General features: G+C 41.0%; 1 protein-coding gene and 1 long non-coding RNA gene across 7 annotated transcripts in view; one reads left to right on the forward strand and one right to left on the reverse strand.

Annotated features, from left to right (window-relative positions):
- The window catches only part of SPAG9 (sperm associated antigen 9), an 80,339-nt gene extending 71,249 nt beyond the window's left edge, over nt 1-9,090 (forward strand). For 4 of the 6 annotated variants that reach the window (XM_080993606.1, XM_080993605.1, XM_080993610.1 and 1 more), the window contains 4 exons: nt 516-554; nt 1,607-1,783; nt 3,267-3,413; nt 5,407-9,090. In XM_080993606.1, coding sequence (XP_080849732.1) covers nt 516-554; nt 1,607-1,783; nt 3,267-3,413; nt 5,407-5,522 — 479 coding nt within the window. In that variant the 3' untranslated portion in view covers nt 5,523-9,090. The remainder of the gene's footprint in view (nt 1-515; nt 555-1,606; nt 1,784-3,266; nt 3,414-5,406) is intronic. The other 2 variants (XM_080993608.1, XM_080993607.1) reach the window with 1 other exon arrangement.
- On the reverse strand, nt 7,793-12,544 carry LOC308470722. The gene is made up of 2 exons (XR_013982597.1): nt 11,844-12,544; nt 7,793-11,078 (listed from the first exon to the last, which is right to left on the reverse strand). It is a non-coding gene; the product is annotated as an uncharacterized lncRNA (long non-coding RNA).
- Nucleotides 12,545-15,063: the final 2,519 nt, after the last annotated feature.

Consider the following 15,063-nt stretch of genomic DNA (forward strand, 5'->3'; position numbering starts at 1 on the left):
GTGACGATAATGTTTGTGACATTATCCTTACCACCTAGACACATCAGTGGAGCTTCAGAGGAATAGGTAAGTATGGGGGTGGTGGAGGAAAAAAAATGTCGGGTGACAGCTACCCACCCCTTACCTAAGACAATGTCCACTGCTTTGTTGGCACACAAACTAAAATGTGAGAAACAGAGCTGGTGGATCTTTTTTTCTTCCCCCCTTTCCTGGAGGAGGAGATGGCAGTCTTATTCCTGTCAAATTTGATGGTGTCTGTTCTTGAAGAAAAGAGAGAAAGGGGAAACGCAATTTGCCAATATGTCAGAATATTAAAGTTGCCGCTACTTCCTTTCGCCACTGAAGCTGAAAGAAAGATGTTCATTTATCTTCTTCTGATTGTACCTTCTTGTAGTTAGGAGCTTAATATATAAAGCTCTTATCAAATACCAGAACGCAAGTGGTGGGTTCTCATTAATCCTTCTCCTCTGCTGTCACACCTATCCATTTTCCCCTTTCCTCCTTTCTTACTTTAGCTGTAATCCTCCACCAGGGACGTTTACTGGGGCTGAGGGGTAAGTGCTGATCCCAAACAAAAAACAGTTCTGTTTTCTCAGGCTTCTTTAATAGCCACTCTGAGGCTGTTTCCCATTTCTCTAAAATTTACTCCCCCCCCCCCTTTGTATGTTCCTAAACCGTTTTTCCACTTGAGGTTACCTGCATTGCAGTTTTTTATGTTTGCTAAATGACCACCAAACCCGCTGAGCAGTTTAGTGTCTTCATCTTTTGTTGCAGCTGAACTTTTCAAGCCGGCTTCTTGTTTTTCTTCCAGCACCATTTGTAATATCATAACCTTATAAGTGTCATTAATTCACATCATATTTCTCTTCTTACAAATCACATTTCTTTCCCTCTTCTGATACTGTTACGAGTGGAGATAGTTTTGTGTGTCTAGCATGCAAAATCACTTTGTGGAATTGAAACTAAGGACTTAAAATACGCCCCCATTCGTTGCCTCTCTCTCCTTCCCAACTCTTGGCTTTAAGAGATCTAAGAATCATGGTTGCCAAGAAATATTTTCTTTAAAAGGAGAGTTCTGTGGCAGTTTAAAGGCAGGCTAAATTTATTGGGGCAAAAGCCTTTGTGGACATGTCCATTGAAGCCAATGTCACAATAAATGTGTTTGTTTTTAAGGTGCCAAAGAACTTTGGAGTGTTGGTTACAGCAGACTAACAAGACTATCCTCTGGAATTCCCTTCTTGAGCGTCATTTACCTATGTTAGAAGTCTATATTTCACTGATAAGCCCAGTCCGTGGATCCCCTGTGGAAAAATCTGACATGCATACTTTTTGTGAATATAGGTTTTGTTTTGCAAAAACGTACAATTTATGCTAGACTAGCAAACTACTCCCTTTCTTCCCTGAGGTATTTCAAATAACTAAGCATGCTGTCTTATTCCTTTCCAGCTCTGTCTTGAAACGGCATCTTCTTACCCTTTTGTTTCATTTATCTAAGTTGGCTTTAGCTTCTAGACTGGTAACCGTGCGGTTTCGTGATGAAACCAAACTTTGCCATATTTGCAGCTGTCCCTTTCAAGTGGGAAACATTTCCTTTCTCTCTCCCTAGCTAACAAAGCAGCAGCAGGTTCTGGCAACCGTCCAGGCAGTGTAATACGTGTATATGGCGACGAAAACAGTGATAAAGTGACACCTGGGACCTTTATACCTTATTGCTCAATGGCGCACGCACAGCTTTGTTTCCATGGGCATCGTGATGCTGTTAAATTCTTCGTTGCAGTACCTGGTAAGTTTTGTGTGGGACTCCTCCATTCATGTCAGGGAACTGCCATCGGAGCTAGAGGCGGAGGGAAGGCTCCAAAGGGATGCAGGAGAGGGTCCCAGTAGGGAGAGAGGCAGCCCATCTGCTGGGGAAGGAAATCAGCGGAACACCAGTGGAGAAGGGGGGCAGGTGGGGGAATCGGGGAGGAGGCTCTGAGACTCTTCGCTGGAGACCAGCGGAGAGAGTACGGGTACTCCGCTGCCCACACCCTCCCTGCGCAGAAGACTTCCGCGCAGGGAGAGTAGGAGGAGACTTGGCGTCAAACAACTTTTATGCTGGAAAAGGTTTAAGAAACGCCCACTGACGGATTCTGCCAGCGACTGAGACAGTCACGATGCTGGAGGCTGTTCAGTCAGAAAGGGTTAACCAGGTAATCTAGCCAGGAGTGGCGGCAACTTATGCACAAGCAACCCCTAAACCCATTACAATTCAGTTTTCACGTTGTTGTTTTTTTACAGTTAACGTGCTGAGTGTGACGGTCATGGATGATATTCCACATGGTGCTAGCAGATAAAACGTAGCTCTCCCTTCTGCTCCTCCCTCTTCCAGGTCCCCATGACACTCTTAATCTGTTCCAGAGGAACTTCCAAACGTCTGGAGCAGGCTTTGGCATGGGGGGGGGGGTAGAAAGGAAGGGGAAGTCTCATTGCGGACAATGAAAGTCTGTTGTGCAAACGGGCTGGTGAATGGATGGAAAGACCAGCAAGGAGATGATTACCAGAGTCTCGACAAGAACTGACTAGAGCTTTGTTGGCAAGCTTTTCAGTTCCATCATCTCATGCAGGAGGAAAAAGTATAGTTAGTTGCTTCAACAAAAGAGCCAGACTGCTGAAGCAATTGTACCAGCAAGGTGCAATTCAAAGGCCTCGTTGAATCCCAGCCATCAATACTACCCTCAAGTGTTGTTAATATTCAGGGAAACAGATACCAACTTTGCTGCATCTCTCAGTTTTCACAAGAATGCCATAGTTTTAATTTTAAGCAGGTTACCTATACAGTGTGAGCGTTAAGCAATGTGTCCCTACTCATAAATATTTATTTATGAAAGGCACTTAATAAGTAGCATATCTAAGCGGAGCGCATAAAAATAAACCATACAGAGAGTAAAACAATTAAAAGTCGTCATAAAACTGAATGCTACCTTAATTTTTGCTGTCCCAATGTTTACAATTTCTTTTCATGCATCGTGAGAGATGACAATAGTTTAGCAAAGATGTTTAAGATTATCTAGGCAAGAAGGTCAGACACACTTAGTAGTGAAGCAGGGAGTGACAGTCATTAAGTTTTTTTCGTAATACAACGAGAAGGGTTTTTCTTTTTGTTTGTGGGGGGATGGGGACGGGCGACTGTTTGTCAGCATCTGCTTAATGACTTCAGGAAACTTGTTTGTCAAACTACAGTACTCCATAAATCATAATGTTGTTGATGCTTTCCCCCCCAACATTAGGTCAGGTTATTTGTCCACAGACAGGAGGAGGCCCAGAGCCACCCAGTGATAAATCTGCCGTATCCGGGCAGGAATCCAACAGCCAGGCTCCCTTAAAATCCATGTTGGTGATAAGTGGAGGAGAAGGGTACATTGACTTCAGGATGGGTAAGACCCTTTCATTAACTTAGAACAATTCAGTAAAATGCTAGAAGATACGATCACTTCTTTCCACCCATTCCCCCTGAACTATAAGTAGATTTGAGGATGGTTTGATTTCAGAAGGTTTCCCAAAACTCCCTAAACAATATTTCTATATTGTTGATGAACTTGTATCAGTGACAATTTAGACAGGCCGGATTATCCATAGCAATGGATTGGAAATGAAAAATCTTCTGGCCTGATGGGCTGTCAAATATCCTCAACAAGCGGCAGGTACTACTCACCTCATCTCTGGCTGTGTCTCAAATTGCAACCAGTTCACAGTGTCCCATAAAACTCCATGGAAGCCATTGATAACTAATCCCATCACTGTGCCTCCCCTGTTTTCCACTTAATCCCACTCTGGGTTCCTAGTTTTGATAGCAATGCGGCGATGAAGGTATGAACCTGATGCACCTTTCCATAGTTTATAGCTAGTAAACCCTTTTTAAAAAAAATCCCATTTATTCAAGCCTGTGATTATCAGAACATTTGATTTCCCCCTCCTTCTTTCATAAAACAGATTGTACTGAATTATACAAATTATTCCAATTTTGTTCCTAGTAATTCTGGCATAGGGACGCAGGTGGTGCTGTGGGTTAAACCACAGAGTCTAGGACTTGCCGATCAGAAGGTCGGAGGTTCGAATCCCTTTGACGGGGTGAGCTCCCGTTGCTCGGTCCCTGCTCCTGCCAACCTAGCAGTTCGAAAGCATGTTAAAGTGTAAGTAGATAAATAGGTACCACTCTGGCAGGAAGGCAAACGGCGTTTCCGTGTGTTGCTCTGGTTCGCCAGAAGCGGCTTAGTCATGCTGGCCACATGACCCAGAAGCTGTACGCCAGCTCCCTCGGCCAAGAGAGTGAGACGAGCGCCGCAACCCCAGAGTCGGCCACGACTGGACCTAATGGTCAGGGGTCTCTTTACCTTTACCTTTACCTAATTCTGGTATGCTGCTTCTTCCAGAAGCCCTTGTTACAGATTACTGCCAGGAGACTACAAATGAGTTTAGATTTTTCTCTGTCACTGTTTTATGCTGGTTTTCACATATGTGTTATTTGTTTATTTTTGGGAGCCGCTTTGAGTTGCTTCTCAAATGTGTCTAGCAAGTTTAATAAATCGGTTTTGCTTCCAAGTGAGACCGGGTTGCGCTTGGGCCACCAGGTCCCATCCCCGCCTCAGCACGGTGCAGGGTAGCATCCCACGTCACACTGAGGGTGTCCCGGCCACGCCATTTGCCAGGCAACCAATCAGGACGCTGTGGGGGCGTGGCCGGGGCCAATTTAAACCACGGCGCGACTCTGGAATCATGTGTAAGGGTATTCCGTTAAAGGAATCCAGGGGTGTGGATCTTGTCTGAAGCCCGGGGAGGGGCTAGGGCCATGCCATGACCCCAGCAGGAACCCAGGGGGCTCGAGTTGACCCACATCGGCGGGGCTCTCCCTACTGGTGATTTACCCTTCCAGACTTCCTGCAAGGTGGGCAGGAGTTAGATATAGTCTGTAGATGCAATGCCCAAGTCAATACCGCTCACATTCTGTAACCAATAAAGTTGTGGCCTAAATTTTGCCCATTAAGACTAACCTAAATTCTGTGTCCTTGTGTCTTTATTCTCCTGGGGGTGGCTTGGGGGTCTTGAAGTGCAAATAATAATGAGAAGAGAAACCCATTTGTGTTAGGGGCAGGCTACTGTTGTATTCTTTAAGAGCTCTCTGGTTCTTAAACTTTAGCAGTACCATTGCAGACATGGCGGGCAGCAGATGGCAATGGGTTATATGTGTGCTATTATGTGCATACATACATAACCTGCAACATGGTGTATTTTAGTAATGTTTCTGTTTTCATTGAGTTCAGGCGACAGCTGTTTTTCCTTTGGACTCAAATTTCTAGTGGGCTACTGCAGCCTTTCTTTGTATCCCCTGGAATCACCTGTTCACATAAAATGTTCTGCCTTCCTTCCCAGGTGATGAAGTTGGTGAATCAGAAATCCTTGGAGAGGCACTACAACTAGAGCCTTCTGTAGCCAAAGCTGAGAGGAGCCACCTGATAGTGTGGCAGGTTATGTGCGGCAGTGAATAAGCCCCTCCCTCGGAAAGCGGCTTGAGACTGCAAAAGCTTTTGCACGTCTTTTGTTTTCATTTTGTTTCTGTGGAACCTGTTTCACTACATTTGAGCATTTCTTTGCCATTTGACTTTATATCACATACCTCTCAAACCTTAACAATACAAGAAATTTGCTTGTGCTGTTTTACTGCATCAGTGTTACATAGCGAGAACAAATTGGTTTCCCCAGACAAATGCTGTACAGTAATTAGGTCTCCCAAATGCCCCACTGCAATAGAATTCAGTTTATTTTATGGTGTCACTTTTACAACAAATTTAGTCGAAGCATCTTGAATTCATCTGCACATTTGAGTAAAACAGCAAAGTTATTTCCGGTGTACTGTTTCAAAAATATCAGATGAATTATATCCAAGTGTCATTCTGTGCATTCGGTGAGGATTAAAACAAGATGTAAGTTCTTTATTTTTTCACTTCTAAATCCTCCCAAGCTTGTTTGCCCTGATGTATTGAATGTGCTTTGCTCATATCAAGATCCATGGGCTGATAACATAAAGTTTCTTGTTTAATTGCCAGTAGCACTAAAGATGAAAAGTACTGCCCTTAATAATGAGATTTGTGGTATTTTATGGGGAGAATCCTTTCCTAGTTTCCCTATGTACTTGGGACGTAATCAAGCTGTTCCCATCTTGATTAATCTCAAAGGACATTCTTAGAATTATTTGCAGCCTGATTGTATGTTCCTTGGGCAGAGGATAGGTCACCTTTGCACACCTATCATCTTGGATCCCAGCTGGTCAGGTTCATGATACGTGACGTAAACAGACTCAAACAGGGAGCAAATTAGCTGAGAGCTTTTAACTACTCAAGTGAAAAATCACCCCTAAATTGGTTCCAGATGCATTGTTGTTCATAATCCATTTAACTATGTATGTGAAATTGTATGCAGAGAGTTGCTGATCACTTGCAATGGTGTGGTCACTTACATTAATGGGACAGAATCACTGTAAATGGTCTGGGAGTCTACCCCCGAGTCCGAGGAAACAAAAATAACTCCATCCATCTCATTCTGTTTTACTACAAGCTTTGGAAAGCGTGATCTCCTTTGCTACAGATTTCCCCAATTGAATGCTATCCTTTTAATTCATTAAAAGGTGTAGCAGCTTCCTAATATTTCATTTCTTGGAAAGTATGAATTAAAATATTAATGTTCATCTGGTACCTGCCAAGAGACTGTGGCTATTCCCATTAGATGGGAGCAGATTTTAGTGACAGAATGGAAGAATTTCAAAAGCGTTTCAAAAAAAAAAAAAAGGAACAGTCTTGAAAAACTGCCTAAACATTTTTATGCAATAGGAGCAGTTTGTGATCTGTCAAGGAAACATGTATTTATATATAATATATATACACACACACACATTAATTTTTTTAAAATCATGTTAAGCTGAGATCTATTGTGTAAATATTTATTTAGGCAGCTTTTTAAAAAAAGAAATGAACGTCTTACCTGATTAAAAAAATTAGTAAAACAACATTCAGGTCTATCGGTTATAGATTTATATGTATAAATACTTTTTAAGCACCATATTTTGTACAAAACAGATAGGTTCTGGTAAGTATGTATTTAGACCATGAAATGTGTGGTTAAAATTTATTGAATGTCTAATATCTTTGGTAATAGAATTTTTTCCTCCAATATGCCAAAAGCGATAAGTGATCACAATTTACTCAACATTTTCAAATGGCTAAACTGTGTTTAGAAAATTTGAGAAAAAGAACCCTGATCTAAAAACCTTATGGAAGATCCAGAAAAGCATGTAGCTTTTTCTCTTCTTTGTTTTCCAGAATGCTCTCACATGCATAAATACACCACACTCATTTGTGTTGCAAATCCAAGCACTTATCCAACACTGGAGAGAATACAATTCAGTTTGGAGAGGATGTTCAGAGGGGGAAAAGGCCTTTTGCTGCATGTGCCTAACTTGGCGCAGAGAACTGTATCAAGACACACATTTTGGCTTTTATACTACCCACTCCTAGCTGTATGTACACCATGTAATATTGTGTGTCCAAATGAAAATGCTCACTAATTCTTCACAGTTTCATGAGCCCATCAACTTTAAATCCTGCACTCTTGTGGGCACCTCTAATCCTTTCATGGTATGATTTCTTGGAAAGTATTCTCCAGATCTTTTATGGGTGGCTGAATCGCTACATTCACATTCTTGGAAAAACATACTTATTTTCCATTTTAGTGTGGTGCTTTCCTTAAAAATTTTTTTTGAAAAAAAATTAATGAGCTGTTTCTCCGAAGTGCTTCACTGCTGTCAGACAATAGATGCACCTGGGTAGCATTTTTAATAGCTTGCCAGTTGTAGTGAGTAAACTGAGCCATTCTGTTCTCATTGAGTCAAGTGCTATTCACAGCAGAGGAGTCAACGGTCCAGCAGAGACTTCAGCACTATTTTTCAGTGCAAGTGAGAGATTGGCACATGTTCCCTTTCCCTTGTTCAATTTTAAATGTATCCCTTGTCGTAAAGAATAGCAGGTTTAGATGGTGGACATCACCACCATTCACAAAGATTTAAACACTCCCTGTTCCAGCGCACTTTTTAAATGATAGGTGGTAAAGCTCGCTAAATTTCATGCATCAAATGATTCCCTAAAAGAATAAATAATCTGTTTTGAGAATGTCTTATGTATCACGTACTCATAGTTCTAAAATCAGGAGTTGGAATGAATCTCTTGATAGTTAACAGTTTGTTAATAGTTTGAGAGAGCATTTCAAGCACAAAAATATGCAGCACATGATTTGTCTGAATAGATGTGTCTTGCATGGTAAAAGGTAAAATGAAATTTATATATCCTGCCATACTGTTCATTTCTTTGTAAGGTCTTCCTGCGTTGGATCAGTTAGAACTGGCAGAGTGTAGACACTTTATCATAGGCTGCCTTAGTAACTACAAAATGTTTTTATAATCTTCTAATATGCTAACTGTTCTAATGAACATGGTGTCTTGAAGATAATGTGTAACTGAATATTTATTTCCATGTGAGTATTATGAAAGTTACCAAAGGACTGAAACTGACTTGGCACTCTTGCAGTTGACCCTGTGCATAAAGGATCTTATAAAGATCCTAAATTTGTAAAAATGACACAGAGTGGGAAAAAACACATTTCTTTGTGGATGCTAACTTTATTTTCCTAACAGGGTTATGCCATATTGTAACAACCTATGTTGCACCTCAAAACTTTGTTCTATCCACTAAATATTTTTCCTTCCCTCTAACAATTTCTTTGCTGCACATTTCTCAATCTTTTAAACATGTTTTAACACATTTTATGGTCTTTAATTTTTCTGAAAATGTTGTCTAGACACTTTATGCTGAATTTTAATTGCCTCTGTAACCTTGAGATGGATACTGCAGCATTAAAATTGCTGTCTGTTTAAAACTTGAGGCTTCTTTCTGTGAGCCAGAAAGCTCACATAGCAGTGAAGTTATTTCAGTATTTATTATTGAATCCTTGGGGGTTCAGAATGTAACTTTGTACATGAAATATATATAAATATGTATATGAAACGCATTCTTGCTTTAGTGTCTTTCTTACACCCCTGTGATGAGTGCAGGTTATAATAATTAAGGATTTATTCCATCTTGTCAGAAACAGCTTTTTGCAAGAGTAATGCAAAGATGACCACAGATTGATTTTTAAGCTGTCGTGTATTCAGCATGGATTTGTGTGGTTAAGGAAATGTAGGTGATTACACCTATGCAACCCCATCCTTTACCTGACCAAATTGGCTATGGTAAAAGCCACTTAACAACAATAATGAAAAGACAAAACTCCAAATGTCATTTTGTAAGCACCCATTGATTCATATTGTTGAAGTATGTAATGTCTTCATGTCATTGGGTAGAAGAGATGCATGGAGAAAGGAGGACTCAAGGCACCCTTTGTAACAACAACAACAACAACAACAACAACAATTTATTATTTATACCCCGCCCATCTGGCTGGGTTTCCACAGCCACTCTGGGCGGCTTCCAACAGAATATTAAAATACAATATTCTATTAAACATTAAAAGCTTCCCTAAACAGTGCTTTCTAGCAGGTACCTTGCACCCCCATTAACTGTATGTAATGAGGATATCATGTGGCTAACCTAAAAGCCTTATATATCAATCTCTTATCTCATAGGATTCCTCTTAGATAACAGTTGTATCGGCCATTTTATTTTTGTTCTTACATTTACCATCTTTCCCTCAAGGATTTCTACCCACCTTATTCTCACAAGAATCCTATTCCATAGGCAAAGCTGAGAGAGTGTGATTTGCCCTGGTGAATTTTATAGCTGAGCAGAGATGTGAAACTGGTTCTTCATAGTCCAAGCCTAACAACTCTATCCCAGTTTACACACACTGGTTTACCATGAATACACCAATCTGGGCTCTCTTGCTCTTCCTCACTAGATGCACAAAAGAAACAGCAACCCCTGATTTAGTATTATGTCTGAACCAGAGATTGTGGATTTTGGGGGAGCAAACAAACCATGGCTTTGGATCAGACATAGTGCTAAGCCAGGGGTTACTTTCTGCAACTAGTGGGAAGGAGCAAAGTGGTTAAGATCAGCAGGTATGTGGTAAAAATGTAGATGTGCAAACCAAGCTCAGTCTTATTATCACTTAGACTTGCAATTTAAAACCCTGGATTTACTTTCTTCATATTTTGAGAGAGATGCAACAAGAGGAATGTGTGTGGGGTCCCATCATTCTGGTCTAGTGATCTGTGGATTATAACTAGTCAACTGACAGGTAAAAGGAGTATTGTACTTCAAAACCAGAGTTCACCATCCTTTTGAGTCCTAGGAAGTGCTCTGTGGTGTAACCATTACAAAGATTAATCTGAAGACAATTATGGTGCTATTCTGCCATCACTTCACTAGAAAAATCTGCATATACTACAGATCATACTCTATTCTCAGGTGATACCATAAATTTATGGCACCCCATGCTTTGCCCCAGTGATGTCCAAAAGTAGTGATTGGCCACTGGGTCGTAGATCAATCTTTTTTGAGTGTCAGTATTTGAGAATAGGATTTCCAGCAGAATACTTTGTGTTCGAATTACCAAAGGTTAAACTTTCCCCTCCCAAGGAAAATTTGTGTTTCTAGTACTGTAACATTTTTTTTTTAATGTTAACTTCCAAAGTTCAAAGAGGACAGTTAGTATAATTAGGTTTTGTCAGTTCCCAGCAAACTATTTCCATATCTGGTGGAAATTCCCTTAGTTTGTTACATGAGCATTTCTGTCAGAGAAATCCAGTTTGCAGTTTTAAAAACTCAGTTCCACCATTCATTATCTTTGTTTCCCCCCAACATCATTTCTCTTCATTAAATAGATGGCCCTCACATGCCAAAAATTAGCTGATGAATCATAGCCTAAGCATGAGTAGGATTTCCCTCATGACTCCAACTGCGATGGAAAAGTTGGGCGTTACTTTTTTCTGTCCATGTTGCCAAACTGCTCGACTTGGCAGTTAAGCCAGTTTGCATGATGGCCTGTTGGAGTCTCTGAAGTGAAAATACAAATCAGCTTATTAAGGTCAAGAGGAGAATGTGAGACTATGAATGAGGTCTGATTTGCCTCTTATACCAAAGTCTCTTTACAAAAGTAAAAGTTTCTGCTTCTGTGTTTGGCATCACCTGTTACACAAGAGCTTTATTTTTATTTTTAACAAGCAGTTCAAATGTTGGACATTGAAATATATATTTTCTGGAAGGTTATAAGGAAAAGTAAGTCATTTCCTGCAAACCAGATGTTTCTGTTTCTTTGGGCTTGCAGTACCTTAGTGGCCCCAAAAAAGGGATGCAGAGGTGTGAAGACAGAGGGCCGAACTTAATGGGACATGCAGTCATACGCCTCTATTTTTAAACCAAAACAGCCTCTGGAAGCTGTGAGCCTGAACAGAGGAAGGGAACAGAGAGAGAGAGATGGCTGCTTAATCCTGTCCCTCATTCTTTCCATTTAAGATCCCTCTCACTCTTCTCAACTGCTTTTCTGCCTGCAGAGAGAGAGAGAGAGAGAGAGAGTGTGTGTGTATACACACACACACACACACACACACACACACACGTACGTGTGCCTATATATATATATTTTTCCTTCACGGGAGAAAAAACAAACTAAAGGATTATTTTGGCCAGAAAAAAACGGCTCAAGATAAAAGGGTTAAGGTGTCTCTTCTCTCCTTCCACCCCCATTTCTCTGTTCAAGCTCAGGCTTCCCCCATGCTGCTTTTGGTTTAAAAATAAAGTTGAAAGATAAACCCGATGTACCTCTGTCACTCCTTATCTTGGCTTGCCCTTGAACAAATCAGGAAGCAGTCACAAGTTATTTGTGGTTTCAGCATGACTCTTCACCCATCTAAGTGGTGTCCTCCCTCCTATGGCAGACGGCCTGATAGGTTGTTGGCATTTCTCACATTGCAAAGCAGCCCTCCCCAGCCCCTTATGGGTGCTATTGTAATCTGAGACACGAGTTGGAGTGGGGGAAGGGACCTAAACAGCATTGTGTATCTTATTGGTAATATGCCTAGAAAACAGTCAACTATGGCTGCTGCAGCATCAGTTACCTCAGGCTGCAGATTAAGGAGTTTGGTACTATCCCATCTGCCTCAGACTACGGCCTAGCCTGTTTGTGAAGCATTATAGCATTTATTTACTGTATTTTTTAAAAATAAATTTTCTAAATGACTTAGGGACACCCCCCCAAAAAAAGAAAGTTGCAGATTTTAAATAAAAGACATGGGGGGAGGATTGGGAACTAGAGAGCCTGAAGAGGGAGAGGGGGAAATACCCTAGTCTCACTTTCCTCTGGGCCCACAGGTCTTGATTATTTAACAGATACAACCTGTTTGTATCTGTTTGAGGTTGAGTGACAAGATGAAGCTGCCACTGCTTCTCAGATAGTTGTTAAAGGAGACCGTGTGGGGCAAACAGGAGCTGCTCTTCCAGGACTTGAGGTAAAAGAGTAGGAAGGTAAGGACAGAAATACTTTAAGGTTGCTTTTTAGAAAGGTGTCGGGATGTTCAAAGCTGAGGAGCAAACCTGGAACCAAGCCAGGGCCATAGACTCTGATTTCTGAAGTATTTTAGAAGTCAAAGCCCACAAAGTGCAGTGTCTTTACCACAGTGCCTTCTAAAATAAATGGGTAGCTTTGGGAGACTCTCTCCTCTTAAGGATTAGTCCAAAATTTTGTTTCCTGTTGTTGCCAATTTCACTCATTTTTACCACCGACGACTAAGTTGCTCTGGAAAATGTCTTCAAAGGCATTGACCACAGCCGCACTTTTTGGTAAATAAGCTAGGTTTGTCCTGAGAAACTGGACTGCTCTGTTCAGTGTATGCAACTTATTTCCAGAGCTGTTTGCAGGATGGAGAAGGAGTGGATTTTAATACCAAGAGCTGCCACCATTTTGTGGCTAAATGTTCTGTGACATCTGTATAACAGGCTGAAATCCATGTGAAGCTTCTCTTGGGATAGCAAGTGTGGGATATGTTTTAGCTGTTTGATTTCCACCTGAATTGTAGCTGTGGTTATGCATTTTTTAGCAAGCCAGTCCTGTTATTATTTCGGGGTGGGTGGGACAGAGGATTATGGCAGGAGTATTTTGACTCTTAGCACTGATCAGTGAAACGAGAAAGTGTGGTAGCTTCCACCATTTGGTTACACAGGCTCCTAAAACAGGCCATTTTAATAAACCACTTAGAGGTTCTTGCAGCCAAGCGGTATATACATTTTATATACAATACATAAATATTGTTGAAGGAGAGGCTTCATTTGTAAAGAAGCTGAGGAATGTAGGAAGTATCTCGCAGCCAGATAGTTTTAAAATGGCTTTTGTAGATACTGTGAGGAGATAAAGGAGGCAGGATAAGTGAGTGGAGGTTTTGGGAGACATGGAACAAGATATGGGTGGGTAGGAATTAGACTGAGTACATAGACACATCATACTCCATTCTTTAGGATTTGTGACTGCAAAATCCTATCCGTGCTTCAGCTTTTTGTCAAATGGATACATGTGCAAATAAATTGTTATGGACTCTTATTTGGCATATCTGTAAATGCCATTCATGTTGACTACTGGACTACTCAGAACAGGTAAGTAGGTTCTTTATACTCAAGACCGTGCAAACCTTGTAATAGGCCCAGGCCAGATGGGAGATGTAGGCCCCATTTCAATAATCTTTACCAGTGTTCCCCCTTTTCATCTACTAGGGCAGACCCTCCAAGTGTCCCTATTTTCCAGGGGTGTCCCTGATTTAGAGAAGCTGTCCCAGTTTCTAATTTGATCCCAGAATGTCCCACTTTTCCTTAGGATGTCCCTATTTTCATATGAGAAAGTTGGAGGGTATGGAGTTATGCAACCCCTGAGCCGTCTGAAGGCAATCCTGTATAGGGAAGTTTTTGTTTTAATGTTTAATGTTTTATTGTGTTTTTATATATGTTGGAAGCTGCCCAGAGTGGTTGGGGCAACCCAGTAAGATGTGTGGGGTATAAATAATAAAATTATCATTATGGAACAGGATGTCCCTATTTCCATTGGAGAAATGTTGGAGGGTATACCAGGGAGTCTTGGAGTAGGCCCCCTCAAAATCATAGGCCCATGTCAATTGGCACTCCTGCCCCCCCCCCAAAAAAAATTCTGGCCCATTTATACCATTACTGAAAGCAACTCAGTTTTTCTCAGGGTGCTCGCAGACCACAACACAGGGAGGTTTGAGGAGATTTCACACAATTTCTGTGAGCTTTATCACAACAAAACTTGAATTGGGGGGGGGGGCGGGGTTTGGTCTTGTAATTGTAACCCAATGAAAGTGTTTAGATTGAGGAGGCTAAAACTATTAATTGACATTCAAGAGGCCATGGGTAGAATTCAGTGTAGCATTAGGTGGGTAATGAGGTCTGCTCACAAAACTGGACTCCTCACCCCTTGCACCCCCTAAACTTGCTCTGAGTGTTCCTCCAATTTCCCAGAGCATGTTTAGGGGGCACGGAGGGCAAGAGTTCTGAGGTATTTCTGAGACATCTACCAAGATCAAGTAATTCTGGCTTTATTAAATTAACCTTGTGAACGTTATTTATTTAGAACCATTAATAAACTGCTTAATATTTAAAACACCTCCAAGTGGTAAGTAATAGAAAAACAAAACAAATACAATGTAAACCAATAAAACAGCAGTAGAAAAACATGTAAGAGCATATAAAAGCAAAAAAATAAAAATAAAAATCAAGGGACTCAGACAGGTTCCAGTCTTATGGGTCTAGGAATATATATTCTTTAGAAATTTATGTTCAAATGCATTTATCAAACTACTAGCAAGGGGAGCCTTGGCTACAAAGATCAGCAGTCATAAAATAGGTGAAGATTCCATCTGCCTAAAATACATATTGAAGATTTAGACTACTACAATCATTGTCATTCCTGCTGAACACAAGATGGCACTCTTGCATTTTCCTACACAACATTCAATATTACTTTCCTTCTCTGCTAATC

The sequence above is a fragment of the Podarcis pityusensis genome (genome assembly GCF_964106645.2).
Source record: "Podarcis pityusensis genome assembly, chromosome: 2".
NCBI classification, from domain to species: Eukaryota; Metazoa; Chordata; class Lepidosauria; order Squamata; family Lacertidae; genus Podarcis; species Podarcis pityusensis.